The sequence below is a fragment of the Mobula birostris genome, chromosome 9 (assembly GCF_030028105.1).
Source record: "Mobula birostris isolate sMobBir1 chromosome 9, sMobBir1.hap1, whole genome shotgun sequence".
In the NCBI taxonomy this organism is placed as follows: Eukaryota; Metazoa; Chordata; class Chondrichthyes; order Myliobatiformes; family Myliobatidae; genus Mobula; species Mobula birostris.
In genome coordinates, this window is record NC_092378.1 from 2,604,142 (window position 1) to 2,630,302 (window position 26,161).

The 26,161-nt window shown below is 47.3% G+C and overlaps 1 protein-coding gene across 3 annotated transcripts in view; it reads left to right on the forward strand.

Annotated features, from left to right (window-relative positions):
- Positions 1–3,746: 3,746 nt before the first annotated feature.
- Positions 3,747–26,161, forward strand: part of LOC140202479 (plakophilin-2-like) — a 56,696-nt gene continuing 34,281 nt past the window's right edge. For all 3 annotated transcript variants that reach the window (XM_072267363.1, XM_072267364.1, XM_072267365.1), the window contains exons 1-4: positions 3,747–3,975; positions 9,040–9,137; positions 13,645–14,414; positions 24,479–24,617. In XM_072267363.1, the coding sequence (XP_072123464.1) occupies positions 3,792–3,975; positions 9,040–9,137; positions 13,645–14,414; positions 24,479–24,617 (1,191 nt within the window). In that variant the 5' untranslated portion in view covers positions 3,747–3,791. The remainder of the gene's footprint in view (positions 3,976–9,039; positions 9,138–13,644; positions 14,415–24,478; positions 24,618–26,161) is intronic.

Below are 26,161 nucleotides of genomic sequence, written 5' to 3' on the forward strand. Positions count from 1 at the left end.
GTTCTGAAATCTCCACCTTCGTTTCCCACAGTAGCCCGAGGTATATCTCATCTGGTCCCGGTGACCTATCTAACAATGCTTTTCAAAGGCTCCAGCACTTCCTCTTTCTTAATGTCTATATGCTCAAGCGTTTCGGTCCACTGTAAGTCATCCCCACAATTGCCAAGGTCCTTTTCCCCGGTGAATACTGAAACAAAGTATTCATTAAGTACCTCTGCTACCTCCTCCAACTCCATGCACACGTTTCCACTCTCTCACCTAATTGGTCCTATTCTCACACGGCTCATCCTCTTGCTCTTCACATACTTGTAGAATGGCTTAGGGTTTTCCTTAATTCTGCTCACCAAGGCCTTCTCATGGCCCCTTCTAGCTCTCCTAATTTCATTCTTAAACTCCCTCCTGGTAACCTTGTAATTTTCTAGAGCTCTGACAGTACCTGGTTTCTCGAACCTTTCGTAAGCTTTTCTTTTCTTAACTAGATGTCCTACATCCTTTGTACATCATGGTTCTTTAATTCTACCATCCTTTCCCTGATTCAATGGAACACACCTATGAAGAACACCATGTAAATACTTACCGAACATTTGCCACATTTCTGTCGTGCATTTCCCTGAGAATATCTGCTCCCAAGTTTCTGCCTAATGGCATCATATTTCCAATTAAATGTTTTCCCAAATTGTCTGTTCCTATCCCTCTCCAGCACTATGGTAAAGGAGATAGTGTTGTGATCCCTACCTCCAAAATGCTCTCCCACCAAAAGATCTGACACCTGAGCAGGTTCATTTCCCAATACCAGATCAAGTACAGCCTCTCCTCTAGTTGGCTTATCTACATATTGCGTCAGGAAACCTTCCTGAACACACCTAACAAACTCCGCCCCATCTAAACCCCTTGCTCTAGGGAGATGCCAGTCAATATTAGGAAAGTTAAAATCACCCATCAAAACAACCCTATTATTATTGCTTCATTCCAGAATCTGCCTCCCTATCTACTCATCGATGTTTCTGTTAGTATTGAGAGTCTATAAAAAACACTCAGTACGTTTTTACTTCCAGCCACACTTACTCAGTAGACATTCCTTCCATGACTTCCTCCTTTTCTGGAGCCATGACACTATCCCTGATTAGCAATGCCACGCCCCCACCTCTTTTGTCTCCCTCTGTCCTTTCTGAAACATCTAAAGCCCAGCACACTCAGCAGCCATTCCTGCCTCTGAGACATCTAAGTCTCTGCAATGGCCATAGTTCCACGTATTGATCCTCGTTTTAAGTTCATCTGCCTTGTCTATAATACTCCTTGCATTAAAATAGACAAATCTCAAACCATCAGTCTGAGTGAATCTTTGCTCTATCATCTGCCTATCCTTTCTCATAAACTCCTTACAAGCTGTCACTACTTGTGTGGCAATCACCCTATCCTCTGCCTTTTCACCGGTTCCTATCCCCTTGCAAATCTAGTTTAAACCCTTGCCAATAGCATTAGCAAACCTCCCTTCCAGGATATTGGTTCCCCTCCAGTTCAGGTGCAACCTATCCCTCTTGTACAGGTCACCCCTTCCCCGGAAAAGGTACCATCTCCTCAGCCACTCATTTGTCTGCGCTATCTTCCTGTTCTGACCTTCCTTAGCTCGTTGCATGAGGAGTAATCCGGAGATTAACCTTTAGGGAATACTGCATGAGAATGCCCAGATCCTTTTGCACCACAGAGTTCTGAATTTTCTCCCCATTAGAAAATAGTCTTTTATTCCTTCTACAGAAAGGACCCCCTTATTCCCACTCTTTGCCTCCTGCCTGTCAGCCAGTGCTCTGTCCATGCTAGTATCTTTGCTGTGATATCCTAGCTCTTACCTTGTTTAGCAGTGTCATGTGCAGCCGTTCGGGCTGACCGGAAGTGAACTGAGAGCAGTAAGTGTAAAGGAGGCGGGCCTTGTTGTTCTGGTTAACAACGGATGGTGCAATCCGGGTCATATTACGATCAAGGAACGTGTTTGTAGACCGGATATTGAACTTTTTGCTGTTGGACTCCGGCCATATTCCACCGAGATGCAACACTGGGCGTCATGGGAGGTTGTTCCTGCCTGTGGCCATCGAACTTTGCAGCTCCTCCCGTGGAGGGTCAGACACCCTGAGCCAATGGGCTGGTCCTGGACTTATTTCCATCTGGCATAGTTTGCATATTGTTGTTTGATTGTTTGTGGTTTTTGTATTGCTATATTTATGGTCTATTCTTGGCTGGTGCAGCTGTAACGAAACCCAATTTCCCTCGGGATCGATAAAGTATGTCTATCTATCTATCTACTAGCTTGTCAAAGAACTTTCTGAAAATCCAAGTACTCAACATCCACCAATACTCCTTTGTCTATCTTGCACATACCATCTGGGTGTCTCTATTGCATCCACAAACTTTCCTATCTACTCCTCTCGCTATGGAATCTCATATCACCAGTGCATTCCTCCTCTGCCCCCTTCCGTTCTGAGCCACAGTGCCAGAGATCTGCTTGCTGTGGCTCCCCCCAGTATAATGTCTCCCCCGCCCCCCCCAGCAGTATCCAACACTGAATACTTGTTATTGAGGGGATACTCTGAACAGGCTGTTGGTTTTCCTGCTCTCTCCTGACAGTCACCCATCCACCTGCCTCCTGTAACCTAGAGGTGACTACCTCCCCATAGCTCCTATCACCTCCTCAGTTTCCCCTATGAGTTGAAGGTCATCGAGTTGAAGTTCCAGTTCTTCAACACATTCTCTGAAGAGCTGCAGCTCGGTGCACCTGATGCTGATGAACTTATCCGGGAGGCTGGAGGTCTCTCAGAATTCCCACCTCTCACACAAAGAGCAGAACACAGCCCCTGGATCTATTCTTTCTGCCCTAACTATACACCTACAGATGAAGAATGGGCAAGGAAAAGCTTTCCAGATACTTATGTCGCTCACGTCTCAAGCCTTTTGAGCCGAAGCCAAAAGTCTCCCCACCTCTAACTCTGAACCTACTCCGACAATGGCCGCTCTGCTTGTCCTTGCCTTCCTTTTATTTGGACTGGCTAATGAATCCAGAACTCCAACTGGCTGCAGTTCAAGCACCACAAAAGCAGCTACAAAGTGCTGATTTTTAAAGCTCCCTCCTCAACCTGGGTGAAGACACCTTTACCTGTTGACTCCGAACTCCGATTGGCCACTATTCTTAGTATTATATAATTATTACTGAGAACACTAGTTGCAAAGTCTTTGACAGTGAATCATAGGTTGTGGAATCAATTCAGTGTTGAGGTGAGTGAAGTTATCCATGCTGGTTCAGGAGCCTGATGGTTGTAGGGTAATAACTGTTCCCGAACCTGGTGGTGTGGGACCTGATAGTTGATGGGTAATAACTGCTCCTGAACTTGGTGGTGTGGGACCTGAGGGGCAACATCTTCACCCAAAGGGTGGTCAGTATGTGGAACGAGCTGCCAGAGGAAGTGACCAGGGCAAATATATTAACAACATTTGAAAAAAACAATCCTGGACAGGTACACGGATAGGAAAGGTTGATATGGGCCTAGCACAGGTAAATGGGACTTGCTCAGAGGGGGTGTATTGGTCAGCATGGACTAGTGGGCGGAAAGGTCTGCAGCTATCCCCTCCGAATACGATAGGAGGGGCTTGTTCCAGCCCAGTTTCCGGACACGGAAAGATCCTGGCCGCGGCTGTAGGTGTGTCTAAGGACAGCGAGGTGTGACGGCGGTTGGGCTGCGGGATATATCCGGGGCGGGCCAGTCGACCGCGCACTCGCCTTTCTTTCCCAGTCCGTACCCACTATGGACGCGTCCCCGGGCGGCTTCATCCGCACCGCGCTAGCCCGACCGTCGCTCGGTCGCGACTCCAGCCTCGCCGTGCCGCCCGACGAGCACCTACGGCGCGCCGGACTCCAGTCCGCTGACAGGGACCACCGGCTCCGGCAGCAGCTCAGCCTGGTCCTGGCCCGGAGGGAGACCGCGACAGGTGAGGATCGGGGAGGGGCGGACAGGTAACGGGGAGAGAGCAGGTAACCGGAAGAGGTGAGGGGACAGCAGGTAACCGGGACAGGTAACTGGGGGAGGGAAGAACAGGTAAGCGGGTACAGGTAAAGGGGGAGAGAGGAAGTAAGCAGGTACAGGTAAAGGGGGAGAGAGCAGCTACAGGTAAAGGGGAGAGAGCAGGTAAGCTGGTACAGGTAAAGGGGAGAGAGGAAGTAAGCAGGTACAGGTAAAGGGGGAGAGAGCAGGTACAGGTAAAGGGGAGAGAGCAGGTAAGTGGGTACAGGTAAAAGGGAGAGAGCAGGTAAGTGGGTACAGGTAAAGGAGGAGAGAGGAAGTAAGCAGGTACAGGTAAAGGGGAGAGAGCAGGTAAGTGGGTACAGGTAAAGGGAGAGAGCAGGTAAGTGGGTACAGGTAAAGGAGAGAGCAGATAAGCAGGTACAAATAAAGGGGGAGAGAGCAGGTAATTGGGGGAGGAGAACCTGTAACCGGGGATAGTTAATCAGGGGAGGGAGGGAGAACAGGTAACTGCAGGAGGGGCGGGGAGGGGAGAGCAGGTAACTGGGGGAGAAGAGGGGAAAGCAGGTAACCGGAGATAGATAAGTGGGGAGGGGAGAGGAGAGCCAGTAACCATGGAAAAGGAGGGTAGGTAACTGGGGAAGGAGAGAGCAGGTAATCGGGAACAGGTAAGTTGGGGAGGGAAAAGGAGAACAGGTAATCAGGGACAGGTAATAGGGGAGGGGAGAGCTGGTAACCAGGGACAGGTAACGGGGGAGGGGAGGGGAGAGCTGGTAACCAGGGACAGGTATCTAGGGGAGGGGAGAATAGGAATCGGGGGAGATGAAGTAGGCCACCAGGGTGGAGAAGGAAGGTCAGGTATCTGAGAGGGGAGGGGGGAAGCAGGTAATGGGGGAAGATGAAACAGGTATTTGGGGGAGGGGAGGGCAGGTATTTGGGGACAGGTAACTGCTGGAAGGGAGAGCCTGTAACTGGGAGAGGGGAGTGGGAGCTGCTAACTGGGGGAGAGGAGGGGAGAGCAGGTAATTGGGGACAAGTAACTGGTGGAAGGGAGAGCCTGTTACCAGAGGAAGGGGGGGGGGTCAGGTAATTAGGGATAGGTAATCAGGGAAGGGGAGGGGAGAGCAGGTAACTGGTGTAGGGGCAGGGAGAGCAGGTAACCCAGGGGACAGAAGGGGAAAGCATGTAGCCCATGATATAACCTGAGGGAGTCGGAACCCAGAACCGGTCAGTAGATAACAGGGTGCAGATAACTAGAACATGCAACTGAGGGGGGTGGGGAGGGAAAGGGAGGTCAGATAACCTGGGATAGGTAACTGGGAGCAGGTAATGTGTGAGAGGAAGGGACAACAGGTAACCAGTGGTGTAGGTAACCAGATGAGAGTCAGGTCCTTGGACACATCATCAAGAAAGTAGGGGCAGGTAACTGGTGGAATGGGCAGGTAATGGGGGATGGGTGGACAGATTAACAGGTAACCTGCTTAAGTGCAGACAGGTACCCTGCAAATCGATGGTCAAGTAACTGGTGAACAGGTAGTGGTGGTGGTGCAGACAGGTGGGTAGTTAATCCTGGGGAGGTGTGGACATGTATCCAGTGGAGGGGCATTCAGGTAACTGGGGTCAGGTTGATAGGCAACCTGGGGGCGAGGTGGACAGGTAGGCAGGGATAAATTATCCAAGGAGGGATGACAGGGAGGGTGAGGGCAGGTGTTGAACGGTGAATGGGTGAGAGGACTGGTTATGTGTCCAGGTAGGTGGGAAGGGGAGTTGGTACCTGTTGGGTCGGTCTGCAGGTGGGTGGGATGCGGTTACCCAGGTGAGTGGTAATCCTCTTGGGCGACAATGAGTCTTCTGGATGAACATAGTGGGTCATAGAGTCATAGAGCACTGCAGCATAGAAACTGAAACAAGCCTTTTGCCCCATCTAGTCTGTGCTGAACTCTTATTCCGTCTAGTCCGAATGACCCGTAGCTGGACCGTAGCTCTCCAAACCCCTCCCATCCGTGTACCCATTCAAATTTCTCTGAAGTGTTGAAATTGAACCCACGTCCACCTCTTCTGCTGGCAGCTCGTTCCACCCGCTGAGTGAAGAGGTACCAAGCAGCATCTGGTGCAAGAAGGGTGACTGGACAATATGATGATTTAAGGTTTTGAACCATGACATTGTCAGTTCCAGGAACTGCAGTCTCAGGTGTGGTAGTAATTCTGACTAACAGACAGGGCCTGGATCAGCACCTGTATGGTTCTTCAGGTGAATAGGCCATTCAATTCATCCAGTCTGCTCTGCGATTTTGGCATGGCTGATATATTAACCCTCTTGACCCCATTCTCCTGCCTTCTCCCCGTAATCTTTGATGCCCTGACTATTCAAGAACCTATCAACCTCCACTTCAAATATACCCAATGGCTTGGCCTCCACAGCCATCTGTGGCAATGAATCCACCACCCCTTGGCTAAAGAAAATCCTCCACATCCCTGTTCTAAATGGATATCCCTCTGTTCTGAGGCTGTGCCCTTTGGTCCTAGACTCCCCACCATAGGAAACATCCTCTCCGCATCCATTCTATCCAGGCCTTTCAACATTCAATAGGTTTCAATGAGACTCTTAGATAGACACTTGGATGATAGAAAAATGGAGGGTTATGGAGGAGTGAAAGGTTGGCGCGTGGCCAAGTGGTTAAGGCGTCGGTCTAGTGATCTGAAGGTCGCTAGTTTGAGCCTCAGCTGCAGCAGCGTGTTGTGTCCTTGAGCAAGGAACTTAACCAGACATTGCTCTGCGACAACACCGGTGCCAAGCTGTATCGGCCCTATTGCCTTTCCCTTGGACAACATCGGTGGCTTGGAGAGGGGAGACTTGCAGCATGGGCAACTGCCGGTCTTCCATACAACCTTGCCCAGGCCTGCACCCTGGAAAACTTCCAAGGCGCAAATCCATGGTCTCACGGATGCCTATATGGAGGAGGGAAAGGCTAGATTGATCTTGGAGTATGTAGGTTAAAAGGTAGGCACAACGTCATGAGCCAAAAGGTATGTCACTGATTATTGATGGCTGTTAAAACAGCTGCCAACATTGTGCAATGTGTGTGTTGTGTTCTGCTGACTCCGCAGTTCAGAGGTGAAGCTCAAGCTATGAAATGAACTGTTTCCCACAGTAGATAGAGCAGGCTGAAGACCACCTCTTAACAGTCCCTCTGCCATCAGGTTTCTGAACAGTCCATGTTCTCTACCTCTAATCCAATCCCCTCCTCTTCTCCTTGTCTTATCTATCATCTACAACTTGTACTCCTTCCCTCTCTCCCCACTTTACTCTGGCCTCACCTCCCCCCTTCCTTTCCAATCCTGAAGGGTCTCTACCCATACATCGACTGTTTGTTCCTCTCCATAGATGCCGCTTGACCTGCTGAGTTTCTCCAGCATTTTGTGTCGCACCAATTCCATACCATCTTGTATACTGAAAGGTGAACTCTGTCTACCTTATCCTGGCCCCTGCACTAGTTGCACTCTTTCCGTAACTGCAACACTAAATTCTACATACTGTTTTCCTTCATACTACCTCTATGTGCTGATATATGGGGTGATGTGCTGTATCTAGATGGCATGTAAAAAAATCTTTGTGTATCTCAATACAAGTGTCAATTACAAGCCATTACCAACAGGTGACAGTGTCAAGAAAGCAGATTTAGAGATTAATTTTGTCATGTGCATTGAACTGTGGAAATGTACAGTGAAATCTATCATTTGCATCATTGAGCAACACAATTTGAGGATGTGCTGGGGCTGACTGCAAAAGCGTGACCGTGCTTCTGGCGTCAACGTAGTGTTCCCACAACTTGCCCTTACTAACCCGTGTGTCTTTGGAATGTGGGTAGAAACCAGGAAGCCCACGTGGTGAAGGGGAGAATTTAAAATGATGACACTGTCATGTCGCGACTGCCAGGATTATGATTGGGGTTTGATTGCCAGCACTGTCTGTTAGGAGTTCGTACGTTCTCCCTGTGACTGCGTGGGTTTCCTCTGGCTACTCCAAACAGTCCAAAAGGCATACGGCTAGGGTTCGGGGTAGTGGGTAGTGGGTTGTGGGCATGCTGTGTTGCCACTGGAAGCATAGTGACACTTACAGAATATCCGCCAATTTGATTTGACCCAAACAAGGTGTTTCACTGAATGTTTGGATGTACATGTGACATGTGGTTCAGATTAATATCAGGGAATATATACAGTGTACAACCTGAATTCTTACTCTTCACAGACATCCACGAAAGAGAAGAAAAAATCCCGAAGAATGAATGACAGAAAATGTTAGAACCCCAAATATGCCCTCCCCTCCCACAAACAAGTAGCAGCAAAAGAATCATACCCCCCCCATCTTGCTCCAGCAAAAAGCATCAATCCTCCCACATACCATGCAAGCAACAGCAAAGCCCCCAAGGGGACCATGATGTAGGGTCCATCAAAAACCACTGACTGTCCCAACACTTTGACATCTCAGACAGGCTCTCTTTCTGTAGTAAGGGGGGGAGAGAGAGAGACAGTGCTCCTGCAGCAAATGAGAGGAAGACCAGCAGCTCGCTGTTTTGATGTTATAATCTGCTGCGTCATTTATTTACTTGAGTCCACCTGACTCGGGGGTCTTCTTTCAACAGCAGCATACACTGCTGTCTCGATGTTTCAATCCCCCTTGATGCTTCGATCAGCAACACTGGCAAGGAATCGGGTTGTCCACAGGGCCGCACCCCAAAGGCGCACATCTTCCAGGCCGCATCTGAATTATTGAAAACGCCATGCTGCTCGGCGCGTTCCGAGAGCGAGGACCTGCTGCCATAAAGAAAAGCAGTTTGAGTGCAGCTGTAGATCACAGACTCCAACAGGACCCTATCCACCTTGGGCAGAAAGAAAAAGGGCAAATAAATGTAACTTTGAATTCCTTACAGCAGCAGGGTGCATGGAAGCTGGGCCACGGCTGACTGCCGTACTGCGGTGCCACTGTGCAGGGTTCTGTACCAGGCTGCTCATCTGCCTTTTTCAATTGCAGGTAGTCATCAGCAAGCTCTGCCTCATTACCAGAAAACTGTGTCGTCGCTTGACCGCTTCACAATCCCACTGCCAGGCAGCAGCTACAGCTTATCCAAGGTATGTCACTGATTATTGAAGATCAAATGAAATATCAGCAGAATCAGGACTTCCGGCCCACTGGGTGGGTTCCACATTCCACCATGGCTGATTTACTTTCCCTCTCAACCCCGCTCTCCTACCTTCTCTCAATAACCTTTGACACCCTGACTAATCAAGAACCTATCAACCTCCGCTTTAAATATACCGAATGACTTGGCCTCCACAGCGGCCTGTGCAAATGACTTCCACAGATGCACCACCACCTGGCTAAAGAAATTCCTCCTCATCTCTGTTCTAAAAGATGTTCCTATATTCAGATGCTGTGCCCTCTGGTTCTGGACTCCCCCAGTATAGGAAATATCTTCTCCACGTCCATGCTATCTCGGCCTTTCAATATTCAATAGGCTTCAATGAGGTCCCCCCCCTCCCCTCATTCAGCTAAAATCTAGTGAGTACAGGCCCAGAACCATCAAACACTCCTCAATCCCGGGATCATTCTCACAAACTTCCTCAGGACCCTCTCCGATGCCAGCACATCCCTTCCTAGACAAGAGTCCCAAAACCGCTCACAATACTCAAGTGTGATCTGACCAATGCCTTATGAAGCCTCAGCATTACGTCCTTGCTTTTATATTCTAGTCCTCTCCAAATGAATGTTAACATCGCACTTACTCACCACCGACTCAACCTGCAAGTTAATCTCTAGGGAATGCTATGCAAGGACTCCCAAATCCCTTTAGATCACTGATTTCTGAATTTTCTCCCCATTTAGAAAACAGAATCAGGTTTATTATCACCAGCATGTGTCGTGAAATTTGTTAACTTAGCAGCAGCAGTTCAATGCAATACATAATATAGAAGAAGAAATAAAGAAATAATAAATCAATTACAGTATACATATAATGAGTAGATTAAAAATTGTGCAAAAACAGAAATAATACATATTAAAGAGTGAGGTAGTGTTCACACCTTTATTCCTCCTACCAAACTGCATGACTATATCCTATGTTCCGTCTGCCATTCTGTGTCCATTCTCCCAATCTGTTGCAGTCTTTCTGCACGCTCCCTGCTTCCTCAGCACCACCTGCCCCTCCACCTATCTTTGTACCTTCTGTAAACTTGGCCACGAATCCATCAAAAGCAGCGGTTCTAATACCAGCCTCTCCAGAGCAGTTATCTTGACTGGAAGGAAGGCATGATCTCGTGTTATTACAGGACTGGTTTAAGGGGTGAAGGGCCTCATCCAGGTGTGGTATGCCGAATTATAGACTTTACTCTCTTAACTCTGCATCTGTAGAGACTGCCTGCCCTTTCCAGTACAGTGAGCATGCGGAGCGTGGGATGGAGAACGCAGTCGTCTCCAGTAGAGCCCTTTGGTGGAGGACAGTGACACTTGTTATGACAGGGTTTAGGCGATAACTTGTGCACACAAGATCTCGGCATGTTTCATCTCTCCTCTCCACAGACAGGTTTAGCCATGACTCCTTTAGTGCAGCAGTCCCTCAGGACCGCCTGGATTGAGTTCCAGCATCTGGCACAGCTCAAAGATGAAAGAGCTTGCTACTTTCATTTCCACAGACCCGACCAGTTCCCCTCCACCACTATCCTCCTCCCTCTGCTGGAACTGACGCTCACCCTCAACAATTTCCCTTTCTGTTCCTCCCACTTTCTCTAAATGTCAACTGTTTGTTCCCCTCCATAGATGCTGCCTGACCTGCTGAGTTCCTTCAGCATCTTGTGTGTGTTGTTCTGGACTTGCAGCACCTGTAGAACTTCTCCTGTTTACCATTGAGCCTGTGTTTGTTTAGTGCCGAAATTACCAGTACAAAGGAACATTCATTTGTTATGTGTCATATCATATGACGTGGACGATCACAGTCTTTCCATGACCATGATTGTCCTTGGCAAATTTTTCTACAGAAGTGGTTTGCCATTGCCTTCTTCTGGGCAGTGTCTTTCCAAGACGGGTGACCCCAGCCATTATCAATACTTTTCAGAGACTGTCTGCCTGGCGTCAGTGGTCGCATAACCAGGACTTGTGATGTGCACCAACTGCTCATATGACCATCCACCACCTGCTCTCAGGGCTTCACATGACCCTGATCAGGGGGCTAAGCAGGTCCTACACCTTGCCCAAGGGTGCCCTGCAGGCTAGTGGAGGGAAGGAGCATCTTGCACCTCCTTTTGTAGAGACACTTCTGCACTTCGCTACCCATACAGACGAACGAAAGTGTTCACTATTCCCATTGCCCTGCGGAGTAACGTGGAGCAGCTTAGGCCTCAGGAGTTCAGAGTTCAACTCCGGCATCCTCTGTAGGAAAGCTTGTATGTTCTCTCCCTTGTGCAGATGCATTCCTCCGGGTGCTCCGGTTTCCCCCCGCAGTCCAAGTGCGTACCTTTTCGTCATTGTAAATGGTCCTGTGGTGAGGCCGGGGTTAAATCGGGAGTTGCTGGGTGGTGCAACTGGAAGCGCCAGAAGGGCCTGTTCTGCGTTGTCAGTGTAAATAAATAAAACGAAGATGACTCAGCCTCACCCTGGCCAAGCCTGTGGAGGCACAGGTGTTTTTATACAAATCTGCACCACTGGCTAACTGGAGGGATTCTCTGATGAGACAGTCCGGTGTCAGATTGCTGGTTCTGAAACTGAGCGCATGTGGAGCCTCTCGGAATGAGCTGGAATACTTGTTACAACACAGGATAGAGGAGAGGCCCTGAGGACAACTACTGCAATGTGAGCGAGATGGGAGTTGTGCTTGAGCCAACAAAGTGACAGTCGTGTGCCTCAGGCTCTCTCAGCTCTCAGTGTGTTTGGTTTGGATGAGAGCCCACATCGGCAGCTGGGAGGGCGAGGCGAAGTCCTCGGCTGCAGCCCAGAGTTTGAGGATTTCCATGTTTATCAGCTCTGGGTTTGTAACCATAAGACATAGGGGCAGAATTCCACCATTCGGCCCATCGAGTCTGCTCAGCCATTCCATCGTGACTGGTTATCCCTCACAACCCCATTCTCCTGCCTCTCCCCGTAACTTCAGGTGCCCTGAAAAATCAAGAAGTTATCAACCTCTTAAATATACTCAATGACTTGGCCTCCACATCCAAAGGTGACAATGAATTCCAAAGATTCATCACCCTCTGGGTAAAGAAATTCTTCCTCATTTTTGTTCTAAATAAACATCCTTCTGGTCTTAGACTCCCCCAACATAGGAAACATCCTCTCCACATCCACTCTATCGAGGCCTTTCAACATTCGATAGGTTTCAATGAGATTTCCCTCATTCTTCGAAACTCTAGCGAGTACAGGCCCAGAGAGGTCAAACTCCTCATACATTAACCCTTTCATTCCTGGAATCATTCTCAAGAACCTCGTCTGGACCCTCTCCAATGCCAGCACATCTTTTCTCAGGTAAGGGGCCCAAAACTGCTCACAAGTACTCCACGTCTGACCAATGTCTTATAAAGTCTCCGCATTACATCAGTACATTAAATGATAGTCTGATGTCAAGGTCTTTACTGTAGTGATTTAGTAGTCATAGTCATACTTTATTGATCCCGGGGAAATTGGTTTTCGTTACAGTTGCACCATAAATAATTAAATAGTAATAAAACCATAAATAGTTAAATAGTAATATGTAAATTATGCCAGGAAATAAGTCCAGGATCAGCCTATTGATTCAGGGTGTCTGACCCTCCAAGGGAGGAGTTGTAAAGTTTGATGGCCACAGGCAGGAATGACTTCCTATGACACTCTGTGCTGCATCTCGGTGGAATGAATCTCTGGCTGAGTGTACTCCTGTGCCCACCCAGTACATTATGTAGTGGATGGGAGACATTGACCAAGATGGCATGCAACTTGGACAGCATCCTCTTTTCAGACACCACCGTGAGAGAGTCCAGTTCCATCCCCACAACATCACTGGCCTTACGAATGAGTTTGTTGATTTTGTTGGTGTCTGCTACCCGCAGCCTGCTGCCCCAGCACACAACAGCAAACATGATCGCACTGGCCACCACAGACTCAGTACAGCACAGCACAGATATCAGAGCTATGATTACAAGGACCAAGTTACTGGAGGTCATTGGAAATTAATTTCACTCGAACTGAGTCGGCCAGCGAATCCCACAGTAACCAGGCAGAACGGTGTCTCTGAGCAACATCCCACCATCTCAGATTAATTTGTGATACAATCTGTCAGGCAAACAGAGAGTGTGGAGACTCCAGACCAGACCAAACCTACCCAGCCATTGTTAGACTATTGAATGGTTCCCCCCCCTAGGATGATAAGATCAACCTTTGACCTCACAATCTACCTCGTAATAACCTTGACCCTATTGTATACCTGCACTGCACTTTTTCTGTAGCTGTACACTTTATTCTGCATTCTGTTATTATTTTACCTTGTTCTACCTCAATGCACTGTGCATTAAAGTATGCACGACATGTTCTTCATTATACCTCAGTAAATGACAATATTAAACCAATTCCAATTCTGATTCCAGTACTGAGACAGGTTTCCTCTTTCTCTGACAGCACCAGCATTCCGTGAGATATGGAGCGAAGCCAGGTCAGACCAGGCAAGCCCTTCAGCTCTCCTCCGAGACGAGGAGGTTCCAGACCCAGGGGCTGCAGAGTCATGCCACCAGACCTTCCTACAGGATTGAGGTTGCTGTTGATGACAGCCCTGTCGTGGTGCGCAATTGGCTGCGGAGGGGACCCAGCTATCGCAGTGAGAGGTCCAGAGAGAGAATCCGGGCACTGAGTTGTCAGCAGCGCAGCCCTTCTGCCGGCTGGGTAAGCAATGCCAGGCTTTCCTCGTGGCACCTCTCCAGGCGCCGGCGGTCAGAAACCAGCAGCTTTCGCGTTCCACCCCTGATCCGCAGGTCTCTGTCCCACTCGGCCCAGTGGCAGGTCAGACCGATGCCTGAAGACCCTTCAAGCCCTGACAGTGTTTTCCTTCATGATTTCCCCATGGATTGCTTCATACGACAGCACGGCAGCGTCAGCCAAACCAAGAGCAGCAGTATCAGGAGGCACCACAGCAGCTCCCTAGTGCAGCAGCTTCAGAGGGTGTCACTGACTGACGGTGGAGATTCACAAAGCAGGCCGGAGCCTGTGGTGTGCAAGTACAACTGGAACCAAGCCTCAGTCCGGACCAGCGACTCCACTGCTGACACTGGTGCAGTCACCCAGGGGTTAATTCTACCGGAGACTTCCGCACTTCAAGCCCAGAGCGTCGGTAGTACCTTGGCCTCTCGAGAAGACCACGAAACACAAGGGACGCAGCCCAGCGTTTCTGCAAGGTAAGGCTGAAATTACTGTCGCAGAACAACACAACACAGTACAGGCCCTTCAGCCCATGATCTTGTGCCAACCTACTCTTAAGATCAATCTCACCCTTGCGTCCTACAGATCCCTCCATTTCTTTGTCATCCACGTGCCTGTCTTAGGGCCTGTGTCCATACCTCCTGAGAGTGACTGCACAAGTTAACAGGACGGTAGAGAAAGGCATATGACCTGCTTAGTGAAATATAAGAGACAGGAAGTGATGTTACAGCTGTGGTACGTTTTGGTTCTGGAGTATTACCCGCGTTCTGTGCTCGTAGAGTGCCTATCTAAGTTCAAAGGATATTTATTATCAAAGTCACCGTATACAACCCTGAGATTCATTTTCTTGCTAGCATACTCAATAAATCCATAATCAAATAATAACCATGACAGAGCCAATGAAAGACTGCACCCTGGATGTTCAACCAGTGTGCGAAAGACAACAAACCGTGCAAATGCAAAATGAAATAAATAATAATTAAATAAGCAATTAATAGTGAAAGCCCAGTTATTTTGGGGAACTGGTGTTGACTGAGTCAGAATCAGACTCGGGTTTGTCATCACTGACTTGTATGACATGAAATTTGTTGTTTTGTGGCAGCACTGCAGAGCGAAGCCATAAACTTGCTATAAATTGCTAAAATAAATAAATAACGCCCTAAAAAGAAATAATATGGCAGCGTCCTTGCATTCATGGGCCATTTAGAAATCTGACGGCAGAGGGAGAGGAGCTATTCCTTAGTTGTAGAGTGTGTGCCGTCAGGCTCCTGTACCTCCTCCCTGGTGGTAGCAATGAGAAGAGAGCATGTCCTGGGTGGTGAGGAGAGTCCTGAATGATGGATGCTGCCTTCCTGAGGCTCTGCCTCTTGAAGATCTACTCAGTGTAGGACTAGAGCTTTACCATGGAGGCCACTCAGCCCTGTGTGTCCCTGCGGGCCAACAGTGGATGGCGTTCTGTCATTCGAGCCCTGTAGCTGGGGTCTGCTACAAAGATGGTTAAATGGAAGAAAATCAAAATACCAGGGTTACTGGAAATAACAGAACACTACAGCAGGGGTCCCCAACCTTTTTTGCACCGCGGACCTGTTTAATATTGACAATATTCTTGTGGACTGGCCGATCGGGGGTGGGGTTGTTAATCACGACCAGAATACAAGTGAAACTATAAGCCACATATACGTGGCTAATAATACACTCAATTTCGTTTCTAAAAGGGTTTATCTAACAAATTTAATATTATAAACACGCAGTGCATATCTTCCTCCCATGAATATAGTGATTAGTCAATTATAAGTCACTTAAAACTCAATAGCATCATAACATCGTAACATTTTAAGTAACATTTGGATATTAAACACATAGCACATATTTTCCCCGTATGAACATATAAAATCATTGCAACACACCAATATCGCTGAATCAGGGGGAGTCCTGGGCTTGTTTCCCTGCAACAACACGGTCCCATCGAGGGGTGATGGGAGACAGCGATACTCGAAGGGGGTTCCTTATGTCCAGTCTATTCCGCAATTTAGTTTTCGTTGCACTCATTGCAGAAAATCCTGCTTCACAAAGGTATGATGTTGGAAATGGAAGCAACGTGGTTATTTCGTGGCTATCTCAGGATACTCAGCCTTGACTTTGATCCAGAATGCCGGCAGAGATGTTATGTCAAACATACTTTTCAGACCGCAGTCATTTGCAAGCTCGAGGAGTTGATCCCCTTCCCGCGCTGACATGGATGATTCACCGGGGACATTCACAAATGGGTCACGGACCCATTCCTTTGCACGTCTTGGGTCATTTGGGGTTTGGAAGTAACGCTCGAATTCTGTCGACAGTGAAGACAGGTGATCGCGCACCGGCTGTGAGAAGACAGTGCAGCCTCAGTCTCTCCCAAAATCCCAGCTAATGTTGGGAACATGTCAAATATGCCCCTGTCCACTCGCCGTCCCCACAGATCCAGTTTGGCTTTGAAAGCAGACGTTTCATCTGCCAACTTGAAGACAGTTGTCATTCTCCCCTGAAGTGACAAATTGAGTTCATTGAGCAGTTTGAAGATGTCACACAGATATGCGAGTTTTACTAGCCACTCCTTGTCACTTAAGTGTGCTGCCAGTGGTGACTTTTTTCCTGAAAGAAATCTCTGTAGCTGCTCTCTTATCTCAAAAACCCTGGCCAGAGCTCTCCCCCTTGATAACCACCTGACTTCAGTGTGCAAGAGAAGGCGTTTGTGCTCTGCATCCATTTCCTCGCAAAGCTGCTCAAACAGATGTGGGTTAAGGGCTTTTGCTTTGATGTGATTGATAACTTCAACAACGTCGCTCAATACGCTGTTAAGATCAGGTGACATTTTTTGGCTAGTCAGCACAGTGACACAGTGTGTAGACTGGCATTCAGGAGTAACCTCTGTGACTCAGGTAGTGAAACCAGACTCATTAAGCTGTTCCAACAACTGTGCTTCAATGTCCTCCGCTATGTCATCGATTCTCCTTGAAACTATGGTAGCTGGAAGAGAAACCTGTGCCATCTTGTTAGCTGCAGCTTCTCCCAACAGTTCACGGCACATGTCCTTGGCAGCAGGCAGAATCAATTCTTCACCAACAGTGAAAGGCTTCTTAGCCTTAGCAATACGGCTAGCCACTAAGTACGACGCTCTCAGAGCAGCAGCATTTGTGGAGGTGGTGGCTCTCAGCACTTGCTTGCTCATATTTTTTCCCCTCAAAAAACTCAACGGGTTTGTCTTTAAGTACAGGGTGCTTGGACTCAAGGTGCCGAAGCAGTTTTGAGGGCTTCATTGCCTCATTAGACAGCTTGTCTCCACATATCACACACAGGGGGCTTGGAGCGTGCGAGTCACCGGTCGCAATAAAGCCATATTTTATGTACTACTCAGCATATTTTCTGTTGAAGGAAGCTTTTTTTCTGCAGTCCCGGCCTCAGCTGTCTCTGCATTATCATCATCGTTAGGCCTTTTATGTCCCCTACCATCTCTTCCAAAGAAACTCTCAAGCAAAGTTTGTTTTTTACTCATACCGACTGATGACCTCCGGTGTGCGTAATGACCTCGCGTGCGTTCAAGCTCAACAGTGGGCGTGACAGGGAATGAAGAAAGGTGCAGCTGTCCCATATTGCTTCATATCACCAAATCATACCGTTTCCCCGCAGCCTGGTAGCACATGCTTTGCGGCTCGGCATCAGTCCGTGGCCTGGTAGCATATTCTTTGCGGCCCGGTACCAGTCCGCGGCCCGGTGGTTGGGGACCACTGCACTACAGCACAGAAACAGGGCCTTTTGGCCCATCTAGTCTAAGCTGAACCATTAATTTGCCTCATCTCATCAACCTGCACCCAGACCATAGCCATCCATGCACCAATCCAAATTTCTCTTGTGTTAAAATGGAATCCAATCCACGACTCTGCTGGCAGCTCATTCCACGCTCTTTCTCCTACACACCAGGGAATAAAGTCTTAACCTATTCAATCTTTCTCTATAACTCAAGCCCTCAAGTCCCGACAACATCCTTGTAAATTTTCTCTGCACTCTTTCAATCTTATTGCTATCATTCCCATAAGTAGGTGACCAGAACTGCACACAATACTCCAAATCTGAAATAAAAACTGAAAACTGTTTTCTTGTGCTAGCTGCCATCCACTTTCTCTGCCTCTGAAGTAAATTTCTGACTTGTTCTGGTACATTTGATAGGTCATTAACTGGAATTTATTATTATTATTACTATTATAGGCACCTGTTAGTTTCATGAGACCATGAATTTGCTCCTTGGAAAGTTTCCAGGGTGCAGGCCTGGGCAAGGTTGTATGGAAGACTGGCAGTTGCCCGTGCTGCAAGTCTCTCCTCTCCACGACACCGATGTTGTCCAAGGGAAGGGCACTAGGACCCATACAGCTTGGCACCGGTGTCTTCACAGAGCAACATGTGGTTAAGTGCCTTGCTCGAGGACACAACACACTGCCTCAGCCAAGGCTCGAACTAGCGACCTTCAAATCACTAGATGAACACCTTAGCCACTTGGCCACGCGCCAATACTAACTGAAATGTTAACCCTGTTTCTCACCGCATATGCTGCCCGAGTATTCTCTGCTTCACAGCATCCCTGGTATTGATTTAGTTAAACTTGTGTTTGGGCAAGCTTTCTTCCCAACCCCTGGAGAGTGAAATGGAGATAGTTGGTCACTGTTCTGATCTGCAACTGACTGCCTGATCGTTCTGACAGATGCACCAGGGATGGGGTGGCCATGTGATCATGGAGATTTGTGCACAGAAGGAGGCCAGGTTATGGGAATTGTTCCTGTTACTGGGCAATGGATTAGAAACAGTGACAAATGATCCAGTGACTTTCATGTCAGCTGGAAAATTACGTTTAATTTTTAAAACCCAGAAGCAAATATCTAGTCTAAGGAACCTCAAAGCTATTCACAAACTGCTCCAGGGAGCAGATTTCCCATCTGTAACTTGTACGGCCTGTAGATTAGATCAGTTTTTTTGTCAGTTACATAAGGGTGCCAAGGCATTTCTTGTTTTCATGAAGTTTACAGAGTAAGCAGTATCCAGATTATCAGAATCAATCAGGTTTATTATCTCTGACATGTATTGTGAAATTTGTCGCTTTGCAGCAGTACAGTGTACTATATAAACTATGCTATAAATTACATGTTGGCGCATGGCCAAGTGGTTAAGGCGTTCATCTAGTGATTTGAAGGTCGCTAGTTCGAGCCTTGGCTGAGGCAGCGTGTGTGTCCTCGAGCAAGGTACTTAACCACACATTGCCCTGTGACGACAACAATGCCAAGCTGTATGGGTCCTAATGCCCTTCCCTTGGGCAACATCGGTGGCGTGGACAGGGGAGACTTGCACATGGGCAACTACTGATCTTCCATACAACCTTGCCCAGGCCTGTGCCCTGGAAACCTTCCAAGGTGCAAATCCATGGTCTCATGAGACTAACGGATGCCTATAAAATTACAATGAGAAATATATATTTAAAAATAAATTAGTAGTGTAAAAAGAAAGCAGAAGTAGTGAGATGGTGTTCAGAAATGTGATGGCAGAGGGGAAGAAGCTGTTCTTGAATGTTGAATGTGTGTCTTCAGGCTCCTGTACCAGTTTCTGATGGTACCAATGAGAAGCAGGGATGTCCTGGATAAACATAGAAACATAGAAAATAGGTGCAGGAGTAGGCCATTCGGCCCTTTGAGCCTGCACCGCCATTCAGTATGATCATGGCTGATCATCCAACTCAGAACCCTGTACCAGCCTTCCCTCCATACCCCCTGATTCCTTTAGCCACAAGGGCCATATCTACCTCCGTCTTAAATATAGCCAATGAACTGGCCTCAACTGTTTCCTGTGGCAGAGAATTCCACAGATTCGCCACTCTCTGTGTGAAGAAGTTTTTCCTAATCTCGGTCCTAAAAGGCTTCCCCTTTATCCTCAAACTGTGACCCCTCGTTCTGGACTTCCCCAACATCGGGAACAATCTTCCTGCATCTAGCCTGTCCAATCCCTTTAGGATTTTATACGTTTCAATCAGATCCCCCCTCAATCTTCTAAATTCCAACAAGTATAAGCCTAGTTCATCCAGTCTTTCATCATATGAAAGTCCTGCCATCCCAGGAATCAATCTGGTGAACCTTCTTTGTACTCCCTCTATGGCAAGGATGTCTTTCCTCAGATTAGGGGACCAAAACTGCACACAATACTCCAGGTGTGGTCTCACCAAGGCCTTGAACAACTGCAGTAGTACCTCCCTGCTCCTGTACTCGAATCATCTTGATATGAATGCCAGCATACCATTCGCCTTTTTCACCGCCTGCTGTACCTGCAAGTCCACTTTCAATGATTGGTGTATAATGACACCCAGGTCTCGTTGCACCTCCCCTTTTCCTAATCGGCCACCATTCAGATAATAATCTGTTTTCCTGTTTTTGCCACCAAAGTGGATAACTTCACATTTATCCACATTAAATTGTATCTGCGATGAATTTGCCCACTCAGCTAACCTATTCAAGTCACCCTGCGTCTTCTTAGCATCCTCCTCACAGCTAACACTGCCGCCCAGCTTCGTGTCATCCGCAAACTTGGAGATGCTGCATTTAATTCCCTCATCCAAGTCATTAATATATATTGTAAACAACTGGGGTCCCAGCACTGAGCCTTGCGGTACCCCACTAGTCACCGCCTGCCATTCTGAAAAGGTCCCATTTATTCCCACTCTTTGCTTCCTGTCTGCCAACCAACTCTCTATCTCTAATGAGGGTCCTTAATGATGGATGCTGCTTTCTCGAGTCATCACCTGTTGAAAATATTCTCGATGCTGGGGTCCATTAGAATGTCCTTTGTGGTCATTGTCTTCTTAGGCCCTTGGCTCCCAATGGAGCACAGACCATCGATGACCTCCCCTCTCCATCATCCTCTGATCTAAGCCCGTTTCTCGAGGGTGGACCAGGAGTGTCCGCATCGTCTCATTTCAGCCTCGACATCTCTCTCCGTGTGTTCTTTGGATGTCCATTTTTCCTCTTTCCTTGGGGATCCCATTTTGATGTCTGCCTGGTGACGTTGTTGGCTTCCTGAAGGTGTGACCAATTTGCCTCCATTTCCATTGGTATATTTGGATCTCAATGGAATCCGGCCTGGTCTTTTCCGATATTCTCTGGTTTACTTTTATCAGTCTATTTGGTGTTTAGCATTCTTCTCAGGCACTGGTTGATGAAAGCCTGCAGCTTTTGTAGTGTCTTCGTTATTGTTCCCCAGGTTTCAGAGCCATATCAGAACACTGTTTTAACATTTAACATTTTGAGTTGAAGATCCTGATTTTGGTCTTCCTTATACATCTGAAACGTTCAGTTATATTGGCTCGTGTCTGTCTAGGGGAAATCCAGCCCAGCACCTGCCTCAACACTCCCCACAGGGTCGGTCGCCGCCCGAATCAATCACAACATCAATCATCAGCCAGCACACCCAGTAAATTTTAACAAATACACTTTATAGATATTACTAATTCTATGACATTAATATACATTTGATACAGAGAGGAAAGTAATGAAAAAAAAAGGTGCCAACACTTATCAAAGTCCAAGTTCTTCGCGCGCTACCGTTGGAGCTCAATTCGACTTCAGACGACCACCCGAATTCCGTCGACTCACGGCTCGGGACCACCCTGAGTGATCGATCGGAGCCTCTCCACACGTCCGCGGTCTTCCTCGTCTCTCCTCCGACTCCCCGCCAAAACTCAGTGCACAGTCATATCATACAGCATGGTATCCGAAAACAAACGATACATAACCACCCATTGGCTAATAGAACCCTGTTATCTCATTTTAAAATAAAACAAACTGTCTTCAGCGTTAAAGCACAACAAAGCCGCATTCCCCAGATTAACATAACAAAGTCGCCATTTTAAATGTAACAAAAGAAAGACCCCGTACACATCTGTAGAAATTTGCTAAAGCCTTTGTTGACATAGCAAATCTCCTCAAGCTCCTAATGAAATATAACTGCTGTCATGCCTTCTTAATAATTGCATCAATATGTTGGGCCAGGATAGAACTTCAGAGATGTTGATGTCCAGGAACTTGAAACGACACCCTTTCCCCTGCTGATTCCTTGACAAGGACTGGTGTGACTTCCCCTCCTTGAAGTCCACAATCAGTTCCTTGGTCTTAATAACATTAAGGAATAATAAATGCAAAAATGAGTGCAAAAGTCTGTAGTCCAATCTGAAGTTGTGCAAGATGAAATGCTAAAATGACGATAATGAAATGACTAGGATAGGTAGAACTCAGACCAATGTTAATGTTTCTAAATCCTCCTGACGTGATCTTGTACTTCCAACAGCCCTGAGTGAACTGTAGCAGGAGTTGCTGGCACCATCCATGTGTAACTCCTTGGTAAGTTACTTCAGACCTGAAGAGATAGGAGCAGAATTGGGCATTCAGTGCATTGAGACTATTCCGCCATGACTGATTTATTATCCCTTTCAACCCCATCCTCCTGCCTTCTCCCCATAACCTTCGATGCCATTACTAATCAATCTGCATTTTAATTAACCTAATGGTTTGGCCTGTACAGCTATCTGTGGCAATGGATTCTGCAGACTCACCACCCTCTAACTAAAGAAATTCCTCCTCATCTTGTTCTAAAGGGACGTCCTTGAATTCTGAGGCTCTCAACAGGAGTCTGTCCTGCTGATAATTCCCAAGACTTAAGCTGAAAACTTTGCCCCTGCTTATCCAATGGAGATTGAAATGCAGAGAGGATGGGAAGGTGGTCTTTCCCCGGTGAAGGTTGTTGAAGGTTTCAGCAGGACATTGGCAGGATGCAGAATTGGACAGAAGTGGCAGATGGTGTTCAATCTGAGAAAGTGTGAAGTGATTTACTTTTGGAAGCTCAAACCTGAACCCTGAATACAGGGTTCATGGCCGGATTCTGAGCAGTGTGGAGGAATGGAGGGTGTATTTTTAAGGTGATTGGAAGAAAGTGTAGGGAGAATGTCAAAGGTAGGTTGTTTTTAACACACGGAGTGGTGGTTGTGTGGAATGTCTTGCCAGGGGTGGTGGTAGATACATTAAGGACATTTAAGAGACTCTTAGATAGGCACATGATGAAAGAAATATGAAGGGCTATGTAGGAGGGAAAGGTTCGATTGATCTCAGAATAGGTTAATAGGATGGCACAATGTTATGGGCTGAAGGGCCTGTACCATGCTGTAATATGTTCTATGGAATGGTACCTGGGGCTGTTTAACTTACAAAATGATGGACCAGGAATATCAGAAACCATATGGGAATAATGTGGATGTTGGGATTCTGATGTACACTCAGTGGCCACTGTAGCAGGAATCTTCTGGATAGATATTTGGATGATGCTTTGTACAAGACATTACTGGGGCGGTAATTGGAATATGTTGTTCCGTTTCGGCCATCCTACTATAGGAAAGATGCCATTAATCGGTAAAGAATTCAGAGGAGATTTATAAGGATGCTGCTAGGATTTATAGAAAGAAGTTGGGCAGCTTGGGTCTTTATATTCCTTGGAATATAGCAGTTTTGGGGGTTATCTCGGAAGTGTGTATAAAATCATGAGGACCATACAACTCTTTTCCTTCAGTTGGGAAAATCAAGAACTGGATGGCACAGGCTTAATGTGCGAAGGGAGAGATTTAATAGGAATCTGAGAGGCAACTTTTCCACCCAGTGAATGGCCGGGATATGGAACAAGCTGTCCGAGGGCATGGAATGGTTTTCCACATAGAGAGTGGCCATGGATCGACCTGTCGGAATGGGAATGTGAATTAAAATGTTTGGCTACTGGGAAGTCCAGCTTGTGGCAGCTGGTGCAGATGTACTTGACGGTCTCCCAATTTATGCCGGGAGTCACCAACGTAGAGGAGGCCGCATAGTGAGCACTGAACACAATAGATGACCCCAGCAGATTCTCAGGTGAAGTGTTGTCTCACCTGAAAGGACTGTTCGGGGCCCTGAATGGAGGGAGGAGGTGTAGGGGCAGGTGTAGCACTTAGACTACTAGCAGGGATAAGTGCCTTATCTGTTTCTGTGATTTAGTGTTCTATGACGCTGTGTCTGCATCTTACCTGACTAACATACCACTCCAAAATCACCTGACCAGTGTGACATACTTGGAATGTAATGCATTAGCATGGATAAGGTAGATCGACATAGTCTTGACTCCAGGGTTAGGGAACCCAAAGCCAGAGGGCATACTGTAAATACAAGGAAAGAGGGGAGAGAGATCAGGGATTTGTGGGGTAACAGAGAGTGGTGAGTACCAGAAATGAGCTTCCAGGGGATGTATTCAAGGCGAGTACAGTTTCAACAATGAACAGGCATTTCCACAGTTACATGGAGGGGAAGGGCTGGGTGGGTTACGGGCTGAATGTAGTCACCTGGGACTACAGGGATGATGGTGTTCTCAGCATAGACCGCTTGGGCTGAAGGGCCTGTTTGTGCTTTATTTGTCTATTATGGTAGCACTGCAGGTAGTCTAACGTGTTGTGTGCTGTTAGTACCAGTGTCGATGACAATGGAGAATGGACGATGGAAACGGCTGTTTCTGCTCTGATGCACGAAAAGATGGACTACGTGGTGTATGGAGCCAATTTTATCCAACATGAATGCTTCCAGAGACCCGAGGCGAAGAAAGAGGTACCTTAAACTTTCCCCCAGTACCCTGCTCTTTCCCTTTCTCTCATGGTCCACTCTCCTCTCCTATCAAATTCCTTCTTCTCCAGCTCTTGCCTTTTCCACATATCACCTCTCAGCTTCTTGCTACAGTCCCTCTCCCCCACTCACGTGGCTTCACCTATCACCTTTTAGCTTAGACCACGACCATAAGATATAGGAGCAGAATTAGGCCATTTGGCCTGTTGAGTCTGTTCCACCACTTTATTGTGGTTGATCCATTTCCCTCTCAGACCCAATCGCCTGCCTTCCACCTTGACTAATCAAGAATCTGTCAACCTCTCCCTTAAATATACTTAATGACTTAGCCTTGCACATGCCCGTAGCAATGAATTCCACAGATTCGCCATTCTCTGGCTAAAGAAATTCCTCCTCATCTCCGTTCTAAATGGATGTCCCTCTATTCTGACACTGTGTCCTCTGGTTTTGGACTCTCCCTCCATAGGAATCATCCTCTCCACATCCACTCTGTCGAGGCCTTTCAACGTTCAATAGGTTCCAATGAGGTCACCCCTCATTCTTCTGAATTCCAGTGAAATCAGGCCCAGAGCCATCAAATGCTCTTCATATGAGGAATCATTTTTGTGAACCTCCTCTGAGCTCTCTCCAATGTCACCACGTCATTTCTTAGATAAGGGGATCCAAAAATGCTCACAGTACTCCAAGTGAGTCCTCACCAATATCTTATAAAGCCTGAACATTGCATCCTTGCTTTTATATTCCAGTCCTCTTGAAATGAATGCTAACGTTGCATTTGCCCGTCTCACCACAAATTAATCTTTAGGCAATTCTGCATGAGAATTTCCCAATCCTTTTGCACTTCCAATTTTTGAATTTTCTCTCTATTTAGAGAATAGTTTTAATAGCTTGTCCTCCTTCCCTTCCTCCCCCCCCCACCTCACCTTTTTATTTTAGCTTCTGCTCCCTTCCTTCACAGTCCTGTTGAAGGGTCTCAGCCCAAAACGTCAACTGTTTATTCCTTTCCGTCGATGCTGCCTGAGTTGCTGAGCTCCTCCATTTTGTGTGTGTTGCTCTGACTTCTCCTCTCTTTGTTAATTTGAATGTTTGAATTGTTGGCAAGGCTAATGTTCCTGCCCCTGACAAAGGGTGGAATTGAACTGCCTTCTTGAGCGGCTGCCCCCCTGATGAAGGTGCTTCCTCTGTGCTGCTGAGAGCAAGTTCCAGGGCACAGATCCAGGAAAGCGAACAATTTCTGTGTCAAGATGGTGAGTTAATTAGAGAGGAACCTGCACACGGTGGTGTCTCCCTGTATCTTCTACCCTTGTCCTTTTATGTGGTTGAGGTCATATGTTTGGGTAGTGCTATCAGAGCAGCCCAGAGGAGGTCGGAGGCCTATGACTCATGGATGTCCTAAAGGTCAATGTTGGGACCTCTGTTTACCCTCTACATCTTCTCATGGCTCCAGGACAACATCCAGGCACCATCAATCTACAGGCCACGACACTCAGGGACTTGGTTTAAATTATTGTCTGTGTGACTATATGTTT